The sequence below is a fragment of the Salvia miltiorrhiza genome, chromosome 8 (assembly GCF_028751815.1).
Source record: "Salvia miltiorrhiza cultivar Shanhuang (shh) chromosome 8, IMPLAD_Smil_shh, whole genome shotgun sequence".
NCBI lineage: Eukaryota > Viridiplantae > Streptophyta > Magnoliopsida > Lamiales > Lamiaceae > Salvia > Salvia miltiorrhiza.
In genome coordinates this window covers 56,711,143-56,729,532 of record NC_080394.1, presented here as the reverse complement: position 1 = coordinate 56,729,532, position 18,390 = coordinate 56,711,143, and the positions used below count along the sequence as shown (strand labels likewise).

General features: G+C 40.4%; 1 protein-coding gene across 4 annotated transcripts; it reads left to right on the top strand.

Annotated features, from left to right (window-relative positions):
- Window positions 1-4,093: 4,093 nt before the first annotated feature.
- Window positions 4,094-8,288, top strand: LOC130999303 (receptor kinase-like protein Xa21). 4 transcript variants are annotated; one of them, XM_057924818.1, is made up of 5 exons: window positions 4,094-5,014; window positions 5,089-5,307; window positions 5,382-7,376; window positions 7,470-7,820; window positions 7,936-8,288. In XM_057924818.1, exons 1-4 carry the CDS (start codon window positions 4,108-4,110, stop codon window positions 7,811-7,813), a joined length of 3,465 nt encoding a protein of 1,154 aa, XP_057780801.1. In that variant the 5' UTR covers window positions 4,094-4,107; the 3' UTR covers window positions 7,814-7,820; window positions 7,936-8,288. The 4 variants fall into 4 exon arrangements, with proteins under 4 accessions (XP_057780801.1, XP_057780798.1, XP_057780800.1 ...); XM_057924815.1 differs by having other exon boundaries at window positions 5,382-7,820; XM_057924817.1 differs by having other exon boundaries at window positions 5,382-7,820; window positions 7,928-8,288.
- Window positions 8,289-18,390: the final 10,102 nt, after the last annotated feature.

The following is an 18,390-nucleotide window of genomic DNA, read 5'->3' as shown; positions in this document are numbered from 1 at the left end:
AATAAAAAAAACGCTGGGCTCGAAATATCAAAATATCATTAGGCCCAATTAAATAAATCAACCAATAAAGAGTATGTTAGGAGAAAAAACAATTCCTTTTCTATATTTGCAATGTCCTCTTTCCAGTTTCCAATATAGAGTATGTTAGGAGAAAAAATTCTAAAAAAAAAAAAATATATATATGAAAGGAAAAATTCCTAATAAAATGTAGGCAAAAGAAAGTTATGGGCATGCAATTATTGCTGCAAAAGGATACCATGACAGAAGCTTCAATTATTTTTTGAGTTCCAATATGTTCTTTGCACGTGAAATGATATGTATGATACTAATAATAAAATAAAGTTGAAGAGGAGTAAAGAAAATGTGTAAATGGCATGCGTTCAATTAATAATGATACAAAAGTTGATTTTTGCTTGTTATATTCCTTCATATATACTTGTTTTAAAGATAATTGTATTATTTAAAACTATATAACTATGAAAAAATTTGTAATGTATTGAAACTGATTTGTAATATATTTAAACTATATAGTCTATGAAAATGTTGTTCGCTATTATGTTTGTTTTCTAATAAAAAAATACTTTAATTATACGAAATGCCCAAAAAAATTACAATGTATTGAATTTAATTTGCAATATATTGAAATTATATAATTTATGAAAATAATGTTCTTTATTGTTATGTTCGTCATTTAATAAAAAATCACTTAAATATACGGAATGCCCCAGAAAAACAAAAAATTGCTGGGGGACTACCTCATCCGAACCCCATACAAGTTCAGCTCCCTCCAACCTTAATTCCTGGCTCCGCCACTGGTACTAGGTCACATGATATTAATTAAGACGGATAATTAATTGTGTTGTGGGTTTCAGTTGACATAATTAATTAAATTGAATTGAAACACATCTAGCTTCGCCAAATTAGTATAAATACTGAAAAGCATTCGTCATTTCAAAAACATCTTAAAAAGGGGAATATTTCAAATACTTTGATTCGAATTATAATTGAATATCATGATTCAAATCTTGATTTTCCTCGTTATTAGTGGAGTGATAGTAAATGAATCTCGTTCTCATGAAATCGAATTGGGCTCAAAACAAGCTGATTTAAATGGCAAAGTGGTTTTTTTGTAATCATAAACAAAGACTAATCCCTCAAGTTTGTTGTTATTTGTTTGTTAATAGCATTTGCGATCCTAATCACCCTCTATATATGGATGATGGTTGTTGCAATTTCTATGGAAATATTAGCACAGAGAGTCAACATGCATTTTTTAATTAATGGAGCTAGGAAATTAATACCTAATTGTCATGGGGCTTATTATTTAAACCTTACTTGCTAGAATTACTACTTACATGTAACGTCATAATAATCGAGAATAAATAATGAATATGTTATTTTTCTCTCTCTATTTTAAATATTCAAGCATTATCTTGTGTTGTATTCTTTTTATTTCGAGTGAGATGTTTAATTAACTTGGATTCTAGCTTAAGGTTATGCAGCAATTGGATTCTAAAGAAATGGACCATTATTTTAAACATCCAAAACACTGTTTACAATTTACTTCATTAAATTAAAATTCTTATAATATCAATTACATCCACATTTGGTCATCGGAGTTGAATATGACTTCGCCGGAACTTTCACTTTTCTCTCGGGCATTTCGTCGAACACCTTCCTCGCTTCAACCAAATCTCAAAGGTAACGGACGCGTAACGGCCGTTATCTCGCTAAGTTTAATTGTACTATTTTTGGACTATGGGGGCATTTGATCCAAGATCGAGACCTCTACTTCAAGGGTGCATCTGCACTTTAACCCTATAAAATATATATATGATGGTTATTGGATGCACTTATTAGCTACTTAATTACCATAATACAATCATAATTTGCAGCCATGGAGAAAAAGCTTTATTGCATTTTGCAGTATGCATTCCTAATCACCATAACCTTCCCAATGCTTTCTTTTGAATCCAAACAACCTCTGAGCCTTGCAACTTCTTTCACTCAAACATTATTCTCTTTTACTTGCAACTAATTGGACCAACTCCACCTCCGTCTGCACCTGGATTGGCGTCACTTGCAGCTTGCGCCATCACAGAGTAGCTGCCTTGAATCTCTCCAACATGGCTCTCTCCGGCACCATTCCACCACAGCTCCGACACCTCTCCTTCCTCGTCTCCCTCGACCTCACCAACAACCTTTTCTATGGAGATTTGCCACACCAACTCTCTCTCCTTCGCCGTTTGAAGTTCATATCTTTCCGACTCAACAACTTCACCGGAGACATCCCTCCGATGTTCGGTCAGTTACCAAAATTAGAGTACTTGAATTTACGCAACAACAGCTTCATAGGTTCCATCCCAAAATCTCTCTCAAACCTCACAAACCTACAATTTCTTTACTTATCTTCCAATTCTCTAAGTGGAGAAATTCCAAAAGAGTTTGGGAGACTTCAAAGTCTACAAACTCTAGCTGTTCAATTCAATCGTCAATCCGGTGCTATAGACAATTTCTCATAATTCAATCATGAGTTTCTTATTTTCCGATACATCAAAATCTCCTTTATTAATTACATCAAAAAATGAAAGCAAAAGATAATAATGCTTGAAAATTCAAAATAAAGAAGAAAAAGAAATTTTATTAATTAACTATTATTGTAATGTTACATGTTTAGTAAATTCTCAAGGATGGCAAGTTATTGATAAACACTTTATCCCATTGTTAGTGTTACAATTAGGGAACATTTACTTTGGAGGATTAGGCTTGATAGATAAAAATAATAAAGTTAATTCCTTATTTACTTTGATGGATTACAACTTTGGGATATCCCAAGGCCCTTGATTATTTATATCATTCAAGCTAGTTTTGCTTGATTTTTATCCCATGGAAAGGGTGAGATTGGAGATATCCTACTCTTGAGTATAAAAATAATCAGTCATGCATATAATCAAGCTGAAAAGCAAATACAAGGTGTCACAAGCTCTGCTTATAAGATATAAAGGCAAGCAAAGGTATGTAACCTGCCTCCATCCTATCAGTATTTGTGCATACACAGGAAAATACTTCATGCACACATTCTTCTCCGTATCATTCTGTGTATTGGCAATTGTCCCCATTTTTCTGGTTGAGACATCTGATGCTTCAATTTGGTTCGTGAAATTGCTCCAGGTTTGAATGATGCTCTAAGTGAATTCCCAAGTAGAGAAGCATCTCTATTTCTGACACAATATTCCATTAATAATATACTCCCTCCGTCCCACTCTAATAGGCTCGTTTGCCTTTTTAGGATGTCCCACTAGAATAGACTCGTTTTCCATTTTGAGTAAAAAAAAGTGTACTTAATTTTCAACTAAAAAGTAAGTTTTTATAATCTCCGTACCCAAAAGAAGTGAGCCTATTAATGTGGTATCCATGATGTTGATCTTAGTTGGTGATTACATACTTGTCTTGATTTATTTGGAGAATTTGAGATTTCTAAGTGTGGAGAATGTGGGTGAATTGAATTGGGGCATGTGAGCCACTAGGAATTGCACTAGCCCCCAATTATGGTGGTGGCCTTTGATTCCTTGAAAAAGTGGTGGGATATGGAAAAATGAATGGCATAGCACTCAAGGCTAAATCACTATTAATACATATTATTACATCTTAGTCCTATCACCATGAGAAGATAATGTTAAACTGACTAAGAGGTTGCTCAAACATTGTGTTGCTTCTTTTCTCAATTATTATTATTATTATTATTATTATTATTATTATTATTATTATTATTATTAATTCGGGGCGTGCATAGCACGCGCCCGCAATAAAGCCGCTCTTCCCCTACCCGTACAAAACAAAACAAAACAAATGAAGCAAGCACACACTATTACTCCACTAATAACGAAGAAAAATAGGATTTGAATCATGATTAAGTCCATTAATTTGTAGTGACTGGGGCCCACATTTGTAGTCCACAACCTCAAGTCTTCCATTAATTTGTATGGACGACTTGACTCAAAAGCCACACCCATCAAGACTCTCAAGTCAACCAAGTCTTCCATTAATTTGTGTATATATATATATGTGATGATTATTGGATGCATAATACAATCACAATTTGCAGCCATGGAGAAAAAGCTTTATTGCATTTTGCAGTATGCATTCCTAATTACCATAACCTTCCAAATGCTTTCTTCTGAATCCAAACAACCTCTGAGCCTTGCAACTGATCAAACTGCCCTTCTTTCACTCAAACATACATCTCTTTTACTTGCAACTAATTGGACCAATTCCACCTCCGTCTGCACCTGGATTGGCGTCACTTGCAGCTTGCGCCACCGAAGAGTTTCTGCGTTGAATCTCTCCAACATGGCTCTCTCCGCCACCATTCCACCGCAGCTCGGACACCTCTCCTTCCTCGTCTCCCTCGACCTCACCAACAACCTTTTCTATGGAGATTTGCCACACCAACTCTCTCTCCTTCACCGTTTGAAATTTATATCTTTCCGACTCAACCACTTCACCGGTGACATCCCTCCGATGTTGGGTCAGTTACCAAAATTAGAGCATTTGAATTTACGCAACAACAGCTTCATAGGTTCCATCCCAAAATCGCTCTCAAACCTCACAAACCTACAATTTCTTGACTTAACTTACAATTCTCTAAGTGGAGAAATTCCGAAAGAGTTTGGGAGACTTCAAAGTCTACAAACTCTAGCTGTTCAATTCAATCATTTGTCGGGTGCTATACCATCAGCCATATTCAACATATCGACCCTTGTAGCTATAGCATTGACAAACAATGAATTGAGTGGAAGTCTTCAAACAGATATGTGCAGTAATCTTCCATTTCTTACTGTGCTTGGTCTTTCTTTCAATCAGCTGAGTGGCGCGATTCCCACAAATATATCCCAATGTTCACTGCTTGAGGTGTTGAGCCTCTCTTACAACTCTTTTAGTGGGGAGATACCTTCAGAAATCGGCTACTTAACATCTCTTCAGATTCTATATCTTGGTGGTAACAATTTGAAAGGTATGGTTCAAGTTCTTATCACATAAATTTGTGTAAATGAGATTTTATTAGTTTCATGACACTTTTTTTGCCAGGAATACTACCACATGAGATTGGCCATCTTCAGAGTCTGGTTGAGTTTGGTGCTGAATTCAATCAAATTGCGGGCTCAATTGATTTCAATATTTTCATGAATATGTCTTCTCTGCAAAACATAAATCTATGGCGCAATAAATTCACGGGGAACATTTCAAGGGATGTCGGGAATATTACCATGCTAACAAATTTATACCTCGATGAAAACCATTTTACAGGTACAACAGAGTAATTTTCATGTAAATTGTCTGTTTAGCTACAATATGTGTTTTTGAAATCTCATGTTTTCCAGGGCTTATTCCCACTGAATTTGGCCAACTTTCCCATTTCGAGAGATTACAATTAGACTTGAACAGCTTGAGTGGTTCGATTCCACATGAGCTCTTTAACATTTCAACTCTTCAGATTCTTGCACTTGACAACAATGCTCTGTCAGGGGTTCTTCCAACCCATTTATGCCATGCCTCTCCCTCTCTCGAAGAACTTTATCTTGGCAATAATTCCATCAGTGGAGCAATACCAAACTCCATCTCTAACTGTTCTCAACTCACAATTCTCTCACTTGCTCAAAACAAATTCAGTGGTTATACACCTACTCATCTCGGCAACCTAAGACTTCTTCAAAGTCTTCAACTGCAAAGAAACAATCTTATCCAGGCACCATCTTCTTCCTTCATTACTTCATTGACAAATTGCAGGTCTCTAACTGATTTGTCATTTGGTAATAATCCTCTAAATGGTGTCATTCCAGCTTCTATCGGGAACTTATCTTCCTCACTCGAAGCATTCTATGCCTCCAACTGCAAATTCAGTGGCAGCATTCCTGTTGAAATAGGCAATTTAAGCAATTTGATGACATTGGAGTTGTCAGCAAATGAGTTATCTGGTAATATTCCACTAACTATAAGCCATTTGCATGAACTTCAAGGATTAGATCTTCAAGATAACATGTTGGGAGGTTCAATACCACATGCTATATGTGATCTATTCAGCCTTAATGCTTTAGTTATGAGCCATAATCAATTTTCAAGCCCAATTCCTAAATGTCTTGGAAATGTCTCTTCTTTAAGAGATCTATATCTAGACTCCAACATTTTGAATTCAAGCATACCATCAAGCTTATGGGGCCTAAAAGATTTGATCACTCTAGACTTGTCCTCAAATTCATTAAATGGGTTCTTACCCCAAGAGATAAGTAACTTAGGAGCAGCAATATATATAAACCTATCGATGAATCAGTTGTCAAAGTCTATTCCTAGCACTTTTGGGAAGTTGCAGAATTTGATTAATCTGTATTTGGCAAATAATAGACTAGAAGGTTCTATTCCTGTGTCTATGGGAAGCATGATCAGTTTGGCAAATCTCGACTTGTCGTACAACAACCTCTCTGGTTCAATTCCAAAGTCTTTAGAAGCACTTCAACACCTCGACTACTTTAATGTCTCCTTTAATAGTTTAAGTGGAGAAATTCCTAATAGAGGTTCTTTTAGAAACTTCACTATGGATTGTTTTAAGGGTAATGAGGCATTGTGTGGAATCCCCAAGTTCCATGTCCAAATTTGCTCTTCAATTTCTAATCACAGATCGAAGAGAAAGAAGGTGGAACGAGCTTCATTTATTGTTTTCGGGGTTGTGGCTTTCATCTCAGTTGTTTCTTTGGCCTTTATAATGGTCAAAAACAAAAGGAAAGATAAGACGACTAGCAGAGAAGTTGATGAGCTGAAATCCATTATGCCGGAAAGAATCTCTTATTATGAACTGCTGCAAGCAACGGAAAGATTCAATGAAAGCAATTTACTTGGCACCGGGAGTTCTTGCTCTGTTTATAAGGGAATTCTTAACAATGGGAAGGATATCGTTGTCAAGGTGTTTAATATGCAGCTAGAAGGTATTTCAAGAATATTTGATGTCGAATGTGAGATACTACGTAGCATTCGACACAGGAATCTGACAAGCGTCATAAGCAGTTGCTCCAATGAAGAGTTCAAGGCATTAGTACTTGAATATATGCCAAAGGGAAACCTTGAACAATGGTTATATTCCCACAACTATTGCTTGAACATGATGGAAAGATTGAATATAATGATTGATGTTGCATCTGCTTTGGAGTATCTTCACCACGGTTATTCAATGCCCATTGTCCACAGCGACTTGAAGCCTAGTAATGTGCTGTTAGATGAAGACATGGTTGCCCATGTAAGCGACTTTGGGATAGCAAAGTTGTTATGCGATGGAGATAGCTTTGTGTTAACCAACACGCTAGCAACATTGGGTTACATTGCTCCAGGTGAAGTTTCTCTAAATATATTTATTGCACTTCACTTTCAATCAATTAATTGTGTCTTCCTTTCTGCATACATCATGATTTTTGTTGTTCTAGAGTATGGCTTGGAAGGGCTAGTTTCAACAAGGTGTGATGTGTATAGCTATGGGGTGATGTTGATTGAAACTTTTACAAGAAAAAGGCCTAGTGATGATATGTTTTGCGGAGATATGAGCTTAAAGAGATGGGTAGAACTCTCACTTTCGGAGGTCCCAGATGAAGTGATAGATACCAACTTAGTCATGAATTTGGAGGAAGAAATGATTGACAAGAATATGCAGTGTGTATCATCCATACTTGAATTGGCTCTAAAATGCTCTGCCGACTCTCCCGGGGATAGAATCAACATGAAACAAGCACATGCAGAGTTGCAGAAAATCAAAAACCGATTTTCCCAATGAGATTCAAGTAAGCTATTTCAAAGTTCTATGTTATTTCTTAAAGGATATTCATACCCCAAATTTCTATCGCAAAGTTAGCTAATGATGTCTTCTTCATTTGGTGGCTTTTATGAGGCATGTAGTGTTGAAGATTTTGAAGAGGCAGTAGATGCTAATTGGGGCGAGGCACTGGATAGTGGTGAGGTGGATGACATAAATTAAGAATGGAAAATTTGGCTTGGTCCTTTTGTTGGTTTTCGCTATCATTGTTAATTCCTTCTTCTTGTTTCTGTTTTTTTTTTTCTCGTTGTAATAGACAAATACTCTTTTTCCTTTAGTGGTGTTTTCCCATTGGGTTTTCGCCAGAAAGGTTTTAATGAGGCTCGGCCTTTAGTTTGCATCTTTGTGTTTTCAAGGGCTTGCTAGGTTTTCTTTTTCGTTTGTCTCCTTTATGTAATTTCTATTTCAACATGCTTAAAGTTTTTGTATCCCTCTTTCATCCATATTTTATGTTCTTGAGTTTACATATAATCTTCTTTGTCATAGCTTAAACGGCAAAATCTTTCAAAAGAGTTTTGAAAATTTTGATATTCCATTCACAGCCGAACTTGATCAAGCTGCCCAGAAGCGCAAACCCGACTTCACATGGCATAGAAGGTAGCAGAAATTGATTGTGATACTCATCGAGCACACATTCAATTCGACGTCCCATTGGCGTATTTCCCCCCAACTTTACCGTGTAACTCAACAATTTGTTATGCAGTCATATATTCAATCAAACAGCCTCTTTTCCCCATCGAGATTACTAAAATATACATGTTTGGATAAAAATATTTTGGTGGGCATATGAACTATAAACATTACTTAGTATTAATTTGTCACATGCACACTTTGTCACACTGCACTAAACGTGGGTTTTTAGTATTAATTTGGAGCTTCGATTGTTCGGTCAATTTTTTTTTATTATTATTATCTATATATGTTAATCTCAAGCAATCATGTAATTTCAACTAATTATTTCAAGATTCAACCCATTTTCTTTATTAAAGCTTATTAAAATCATCCAGTGAAATCTTGCCCGGTCATTATTAAATTCCTAGGTCGGTTCCTGTGTGAGAAGCGGATGTACGTGCCATGTAGTTATGTAGAATAGAGTTGTGTAAAAAAAAGCTGAGACCCAGCGCGTCTCCGTGAGCCTTTAGCCACCGGCGCAAGGAATCTGCGCCTCCTCCGTGCACTCAGCGGCCATTTCCATCGACCCGCAACGGCCGCCGCCTTCAATCGGACTGCATCTGCTCAGGAGATCTGCACACTCGTCGCCTGTCGAAAGGGGATCTGGTCGTCGCTCGTCGCCTCACACCTCTGCGCGACGCCGTCCATAGCTCGTCGACACCGTCCGCCGCCGCCCTGCTCCGCGACGTCCGCTACCTCCTGCGCGACGTCGCTGCCCTCCGCAACCAGACAGTCCAGACTCCAGTCAGCGACCAGCCGCCGCGTCGCTTCGCCGTCCATCTGCCGCCCGCAACTCACGCCGCTCGTCCGCCACTAGAGATAGGTACCCTGGTCTGCAACACCCAGCCGATCCCAGCAGACCTCCGATCGGCTCCCAGCAGATCTACACAGCAGCAGACCTCCATAGCAGATCCAGCAGGCATCCGTAGAAGATCGGCGCCGATCTTCACAGTAGCAGACCAGACCTTCGCAGCAGCAGACAGGCGCAATCCGCTCCAAGCAGATCTCCGATCGGCTCCCACCTAACCTTCGCAGCAGCAGACCGACGCCGTTCCTGCAACACCCAGCATTTGGCTCTTAGCAGAACTTCGTCGCCAAGTTGACATAGTCGTAGCTGCAGTCGTGCAGATCTGAAACAGCAGCAGACCGATCTCGAGAACCTTCTACGCCTCTCTTCGGTTCGGTTTCGGATTCGTTTCTCAACTGCTTGGTTGTTTTGTTTGGTTCTGTGAAATTGGATTGTGCCGATGTGATTTTTATGCTGTCAAATTCATTGGTGGTTTAAATGGAATGGAGAGAGGTGAGGAAACGAAGGGCTGGCCAACCTTTTTCCGAGAGAATTCCGACAAGACACCAAAGATACCCAAACCCTAGGAACACAAGCCTCAGTTCGAGAAGAACCTTTAATGGAACAGATGGTGGTAGATTTGGGCGGCAATCGACGAGGGGAGAGTGGAATGGGAGGGATAAGGCAATCACCACTTTCTTCGTCAACAATTTGCCAGACGGCTGCAGCGCGGATTTCCTGAGAAGAAAGTTTGCCACGGTCTTGGAACCTACCGAAGTTGTTTGTCCAAAAAAGAGGGATTTGCGTGGGAAAGCTTTCGGTTTTGTTAGGTTCGGGGGGGTGAGTTTTCCCGATAAGTTGCTTGCGGATCTTAACACGCTATGGATCGGCAGCTATAAAATCAGGGTCTATAAACCAAGGTTTGAGAGAGAAATGAGGGCTGAAAGGCGGGAGGATCCGAAGACTGATAAGAGTCAGGAGAAACCACGTGTTTTTGAGAGAGCGGACAGGAAAGCTGGAATTTCCTTCAAAGATATTCTCACGGGGAACGAAGGAAAGGAGACACGAGCGGAAGAAGTACTTCATTTCAAGCCAACGGATGAGGAGAAAGCTTGGATACAGGGGGCGGTTACCGGTCTTCTGAAAAAGGAGTTCTTGTGGGAAGAGGTCAAAGACGAAATCATAGGAGAATGTTCGGGGAAACTGAAAGTTTCGACAATTGGAGGGAATCTCGTTCTAATTCAGAGTGCATGCGGAGATCCAACTGGAGAAATCCTTAAAGAGATGGACGAATGGTTTCGGTTCTGGTTCTCGTGGAGTAGGAAATGGAAGATTGGCGATGTTTCGCATCAAAGAGTGGTCTGGACCAAATGGGTGGGTGTGCCTTTACATGCATGGAATCCTCGTTTCTTCAACGATGCATGTGCTAGCTTTGGTGTGGTTCGTAAAATTCATGAAGGCACCGCGACAAAGGAAAAGTTCGATGAAGCCTTCATTCAGGTTGCCACGGGCCTCCATTCATGCGATAGAATTTTGGATTGCGTGATCGAGGGGACGTGTTTCAAAATGCGTGTCGAGGAGGTCCGAGATGCACCCAATCTCTGCGTCAGATGTCAGGCGGAGGAGGAGAGGACGGAATCGGACTCCGATTGGTCTTCGGAGGATGTCTCAACAGGGCCGGCAGATGCTATTATCGAGGATGACGAAAAGCATTTTTACAAAAGCAGCAGTGTTTCATTGTCCCAACAAACAGTCTCTTCGAATCCAACATCGTGTGAGGGGGGTAGAATCGAGGGCCCAACCGAAGAGCAGTCCAGTAAAGAAGAGGAAGGCCCACATCATCTACAGAGTGGCCTAGGAGATAAGGAAGCATTTTCGGCCCAACCCTTTTTTGACTCTTGCGGTTTGGTCTCCCCGAGCCCCCAAACAAGTGGAAAATCAGCGTCTCTTTTTGTGGAAGAAGCCACAGTGGGAAGGGAAGATGGATTTGCGGGAGGTCAGGTGGGAGAGAGTTCATCCTGTCAAGTTTTTGCCAAAGAAACGAGGCTTTCAGCCGAGTCTGGATCGGAGAAAGACAAAGAACGCGAGGGCCAACCACGACAGTCAGAAGATGAGGAGAGAAGCCTTTTTCTTCAGGAAATCACCGAGAAAGAAACCGCTGGTAAAGCTCTCGGAAATAACAAAAAGAAACAGAGCAAGAAATCGAAGAAGGTGTGCCAATTACAGGGAGAAAATAACGGATGGAGAAACTTCATTGCGGATATGGAAACCGAAAGTTTGGAAATTTGGAAATTAGGGAAAACTTTGGGGCTTTCAAGCCAACTTACAGATCGGGAGATGGCAGCGCAAATTGAGGGCCAAGAGGAAGGCAGCGTGAGGACAGAAGCTGGGAGTAAACCAAGTAAGTGTCCATGAATTTTCTATCATATAACATTCGGGGCCTTGGGAGTATTGGGAAACAGAAAGATGTTAGTGAGATTGTCAAAATGCAAAAGATTGACTTTTGTTGCCTTCAAGAAACAAAAATGACTGAGTTTGATTCCTCGGTGTGTAACTCTTGGTGGGGTATTGATAATTTTGATCTTGTGGTTCGGAATTCTGAAGGGCGGTCTGGTGGTTTGGTTAGTGCTTGGAATAAAAACGTTTTCCAAGCTTCTAGCAAATGGGACGTCAGCGGGGCTGTAGTGGTGAATGGAAAATGGGTTCAAGATGATGTTGTGTGCTGCATCATTAATGTCTATGCACCAGTTGGTTCGGAAGAGAAATCTAGACTTTGGGATGTTATAAAAAATATAGTGGAACAAAATGCCGATCGCGGTGTCTGTGTGATGGGGGATTTTAACGCAGTGCGAAAGCGGGAAGAAAGAGTTGGAAGTGGGGATTCTTATGGGGCAGCAGATGCAAGAATCTTCGACAGTTTTATCGGTGATAGCGGCCTTACAGAAATCAGATCCCAAGGGAGAAAATTTACGTGGTATAAGCCGAATGGGATGTGTAAAAGTAAACTGGATAGGTTTCTGGTTAACGACGCGTGGCTGCGTCAATGGGAGGGGTCGATGGGACGTGGTCTGCAGCGCACCATTTCGGATCATTGCCCTATTGTTTTGGTGTCAAAAGTAGAAGATTGGGGACCAAGGCCTTTCAGATTCCTCAATGTGTGGGGGACACATCCGGAGTTTGAACAACAGGTTAGGAAAGTGTGGACGGCGAACGGAATGACGGGATGGAGATGCTTCGTGGTCAGTGAAAAATTGAAGAAACTGAAAACGGAACTGAAAGAATGGAATAAATCCACTTTTGGGAATATTGATGAAAGGATACAGGTTTTGAAGATTGAATTGCAAGCTCTTGACCAGAAAGATGAAGAGCATGGAATTGAGGAGTCTGAAATCATTCGAAGAAATGAAATCCAAGCGAATATTTTCCTACAGCTGAAAGACAAACAAAGGGTCTTGCAACAGCAAGCCAAGGTTCGGTGGCTCAAAAGCGGTGATCTTAACACGGGATTCTATCACCGAGCGATTCTTGGGAGAAGGAAAAAGAATGAAATCTTGGGATTATACTTTGGAAATCAGTGGGTGTCTAATCCAGGGGAGGTCAAATCCAAAGTCCGGGAACACTTCGAAGTCTTCTTCAAAAAAAGGACACGGAATCTGCCAAACCTCCCCAATGACTTCCTCAAGAAAAAACTCTCTGATGAGGAGCGCAATTGGCTGTGTAGGGAGTTCGATTTGGAGGAGATCAAGGAGGCGGTGTGGAGCTGTGGTGGCGACAAGAGTCCTGGTCCAGATGGGTTCACGTTCTCCTTCTGGAAAAATGCATGGTCGACAGTAAAGGATGATCTTCTCCAAGTTCTGAAAGAGTTTTTCGAGAACGGAAGGATCCCCAAAGGAAGCAATACTTCGTTCATTGTACTTATCCCGAAGAAGGAAGGGGCAGAGAAGCTGGATGAGTTCCGACCGATCTCCCTGATCAATAGCTTATACAAAATCATTGCAAAAATCCTTGCAGGGAGGCTGAAAATGGTGATGGGGTCTATTATCTCGGACAAACAGTGCGCTTTTATCAAAGGTCGATTCATTCTTGATGGAGTGGTTATTCTCAACGAAGCAACTGCGGAAGCAAAGAAAAAGAAGATTGGTCGTATTTTCTTCAAGATCGATTTTGCTAAAGCTTACGACTCCGTTCAATGGGATTTTCTTGATGCTTTATTCGGTCATATGAACTTCGATCAGAAATGGCGGAATTGGGTGAAGGGATGCCTCGATTCGGCGTCAGGCAGCGTGCTGGTGAACGGATCATCCACAGGTGTCTTCAAAATGGAACGAGGTCTTAGGCAAGGGGATCCGTTGTCTCCCTTCCTCTTTTTAGTCATCGCCGAAGGGTTAAATGCCCTGATGGAGAGAGCTACTGATCTCCAGCTCGTGGCTCCGGCTGTTCTGGGGATGGATAAAATTTCTGTGTCGCATCTTCAATATGCAGATGACACAATCTTCCTGTTGGCAGCTAACGAGGGGAATGTGACTTTTATTAAAAGGATCCTTCTTCTCTTCCAATTCCTTTCAGGGCTCAAAATCAACTTCGACAAGAGCAACTTGATGGCAGTTGGTGTCGAGAATGCGTGTTTAAGGAGGTGGGCAGGTTATCTCAACTGTAAGGAGGGATCTCTTCCTTTCAATTATCTCGGTATCAAGGTTGGGGGACGGATGAATAGCAGTGTGGAATGGAGTTGCGTCGTGGAAAAAGTGTTGAGGAAAATCAGAGGTTGGAAGAAGAAATCTCTTTCTTTGGCAGGGCGTATCGTTCTTGTGAAGTCGGTCCTTCAAGCCATCCCAGTGTTTCAATTGTCTTTTTCCTTCATTCCTAAATCGGTAATTCACGACCTCAACTCCGTTTTTCGAAAATTTTTGTGGGGGGGAAGTGGCGTGTCTAGGTCTATTGCTTGGTTCAAATGGAAAGACTTGTGTGTCGACAAGCTTCAAGGGGGATTGGGATTTCGAAACATTGAATGGTTTAACAAGGTCTTGGTATTAAAATGGGTGTGGAGGTACTTGGTCGAGAGGGAGGCGCTGTGGGTCAGGGTGATTAAATCCTTGTACGGGGATTTGTCAAGAGGGGTGGGAGGGGAGTGGAGGGTGGAGAAAAGGGGCGGGATGAAGGGATGGTGGTCGAAAATTGTTGGGAGAGCAGGGAGGGAGGAAGAAAAGTGGTTTAGTGGCAATATTCAAAGGATTATGGGGAATGGTAGAGAGGTCAGTTTTTGGGGTGAGACGTGGGTGGGGAACAGCCACCTAAAGATCCTCTTCCCTAGACTTTTTAATCTTAGTCTCTTTAAAGATGGTAATGTGGAAGAGGCTGGGGAATGGACGGAGGAAGGATGGGTGTGGGATCTCAAGTGGCGAAGGGAGCTGAGGGAGAGGGAGAAGGAGATGGAGGAAAATTTGTTGTCAGTCATTGGGACGCTTTCTCCTTGCCTAGAACTTATGGACGGCTGGAGCTGGAAGAACGCAGCGGGGGGGAACTTCTCGACTAAAGCGGCCTATGAGGAGTGCGCAAAGGCGGAAGGTGATCACTTTGGGAGACACATTGTAGCTAGTGCCCAAATGTGGACGGCACCGGCTCCTCACAAAGCAAAAGTGACAGCTTGGAGAAGCATTTGTAACAGGCTGCCAACCTGCGAAAACCTTCTCAAAAGGAATGTCCTCATCCCAGCCGAAGAACAGTGGTGCAATGCATGTGTGTGGAGGGAGGAAACATCTGAACACTCTTTTCTCCATTGTCCGAAAGTCGATCGCGTGTGGGACAAAATTCATCAATGGATTGGAATGGAAACGGCTAAACCACAAAAAGTCGAAGATCATTTCATATCTTTCATTGGAGGAGGAAGAGGTAAAAGAAACAAGAACTTCCTTAAAGCTCTTTGGATTGGGACTGTTTGGCTGATCTGGAAGTATAGGAATGAGAGTAGGTTTGAGAACAAGAATTGGGAGGTGTCCAATCTTGTTAATGAGGTCAAAGGGAGGCTTTGGAGCTGGAACAAAATATTCCATGTTGTCGAGTTCAATATTTCTTTTTCTTTGTGGTGCTCCAACGAGTTTGCACCACTTGTTTGATGTTTTTGGTACCCCTAGTACCACCCCAGTTTTTTAATGAATTTTTTATTGATCAAAAAAAAAGTTATGTAGAATAGAAATTCTCATAGATGGTGAATTTCTTATTAAAGTACTTAATTTCTTTTTGAAAAAGATTTGTTTTCGAATTTCTTTTAAATCTAAAACTGAAAATGGTGAATTTGTTAATTTTTTTTTTAATAATTGGCCCGAGTGTTATGTTGGTAATCGCATTGTGACCATTTTGTTGAATCACGAGATCCCATACTCAGACTCCCAAGTAATTTTTTTTCCTTCTTTCCAACTCCCAAGTTTTATTTTGTTTGTATCTTCAATATATTCCTTTAGAATCTTGAATATTACTATAGTTGATATGACAGTAGACAAATATTGACAAAATCATGAATTTGGATCCTTAAATGGAGACCGTTAATGGCTCTCGTTTTATTCTATACTCAATATCGTGGCTGAATAATATAAATCGAGATAAATTTATACTATATTTATTTGCATAGGACCATTTCTACCAAACCTTTTTAGAGGCCAAACCAAGGCATCTCAAAGGTTTTATTGTTTATAAATTAATAAATTGAATTTGTGCATTGAAATAAGTCAATTTGTTAGTTTCACAAATTTAAGAAAAGTTATAACTCTATCTAGGAGTATAAATTTTAAGCCCATCGAACACGTGCCTATTAAACAATCTTATAAATTGAAAATAAAATCATACTTGAATTCTTTTAATGTATTGAACTCGAATACTCTAATATGAAATTGTAGTAGCCCGCTATTTTATTTTATGATTAAGATTAGTAAATGCGATATTTAAATTATTGCATCCTCAGTTATTTTTAATCCAGTGATTAATTTCCTGTTAAGTTAGCCTAGATATTTGAATTTAATGCAATTGCATGTTATGATCGCAATCGAATTATTGAGCCAGTCAATAATTTATAATTTTAGATTTATAACTGACTTAGTAAAGTCAAGTTATTTTTTTTTTACTTGCAATAGAAATATCATTTCTATGTATTTACCTTTATCACTCGAGTCGTGGATTTATTTTAGCTTGTGAAGTGAATTAAATCTACAGATTTAATTTAGATTTATTCTACAAGTCACGATGTTAATGGATGAGAAGTCAGCAATCAAAATATGAGAATTTTTAGAGTATTTTGTATTTTTAGCAAGACCCGAGATTAATAACATATATAGATTTACCAACAGAGAATGATTTATTTTATTCATCACATCACAACTTTACAACTTATTATTCACTACATCCCTATTTCCTACCTACTACATCAAGAAAACAAACCAAACTTCCTACCTACTACATCAAGAAAAGAAAAGGAAAGGCATGCGTGTGGGAACAAAATCAGCCACCCTACTGTTGTACCATTCCTTAGATTACTCAAGTATAGCTACTAAGGCACTCTTTCAAGCAAACAATTCAACAGCAACCTTCCTCCATTCACCTCCATTCTCCACTAAGAAATTCGCCAAAGAGTAAAGAGAAACTCCATTCATTGCTCTGCCAAACTTCAAGGAGTTCCAGTTCATTTAACACCACAACAGCCAACCAACATCAATTACAAGGTATATACTAAGCTCAACTTATTCGATCCATTTCGCATCATCCAGCAAGCATGATCAGTTAAACAATAGAGAGTATTCAAACGAGTATATATGCTTAAGGGGACTTAGCATAATACAGAAATCAGTATATATTTTCTTCACTTAAGATAAAGGCAATGAGAAAACTCTCATAAATCAGTAGCAAAAAAAAACCAAGACTCCACATAGACTTAAGTATTGAACTTAGCATTTAGAAAGGGAGAGAGATTTATTCGAGCTACATGTTTCTTTTAAATGGGGACGGTTGAAGCTGGCTGACCGCGAGGAGAAGAAGAGGCGCAACCACTGTGTTCGGCCGGATCGAATAGGGCCGACGGTGACAGAATTCTGCTGCTCACCGGACGAGGTCAGGGGAGAACCCCGGCGATAACAACAACTCGCTGAGCCAGGGTCGGCAACACGACGATGCAGTGACCCTCGCCGATTCCAGAGTAACGATCGATGCGACAACTTCACAAAGGAGAAAATAGGTGGCGATTCCAGGCGGAGCAACGCCGGCTTGAGGCGACAACGTCGCCGAAGATTTCAGGAGCGGCGGCGGCGATTTCCGATTTGGGAGAATTAGGGCTCCTCATTTGGGGATCCCCCATTAAATTGAGAAAAGAGGGAGGACGAACGAAGGCGGCGGCCCCAGAGACGCAGACGACGGCCGTTCGCCGGACACCAATTACAGCGACGACGGCGACCTTCAAATCGTGAGTCAAAACTGACAATCGAATGGAGGAAGAAATGAGACGAAGGGAGAAGGCTCGGCTGGCCGCCGTCCTCGCCGGAGCAGTTCGCGGCGGAGCTCGCGAGGAGCAAGATACGGCGGCGGCGGCGTTAAGCCTCGACTGATCTCGAGAGAAGAGGTTCTCGACTGATGTTGAGGGAGGAGCTCGACTGATGTTTGAGAAGAGAGAGAGAGTAGGCCGACTGATCCTTGAGAAAGAATGGGCCTTTGATATTTTTAATTTCAGTTGGGCTTTATTATTTTTAGTCAATTGGGCCTTGTTTTATTTTATTCAGGCCTGCTTCACTTTAATTCCTTTGGGCAGAGTTTCTTCATAATTAAAGCCCAACTACATTTTATTTTAATTGGGCTGTTGTATTATCTGAGTTGGGCCTTGATTGATTTAATTATTTGAGCCCAACTAATCAATTATTTATTCATTGGGCCAAGATTTATTTAATTACTTAAGCCAACGAATTATTTCAATTGAGCCTTTCATATTAATTATTAGGCGGCCTTATGTTGAGCCTTTTTATTTATTTAAACCTACAACAGTACTTTCTCATATTTATTAAGCCCGATTGAGTTTTACGAGGATAAAAGCGAGTAAGTCGAAGTA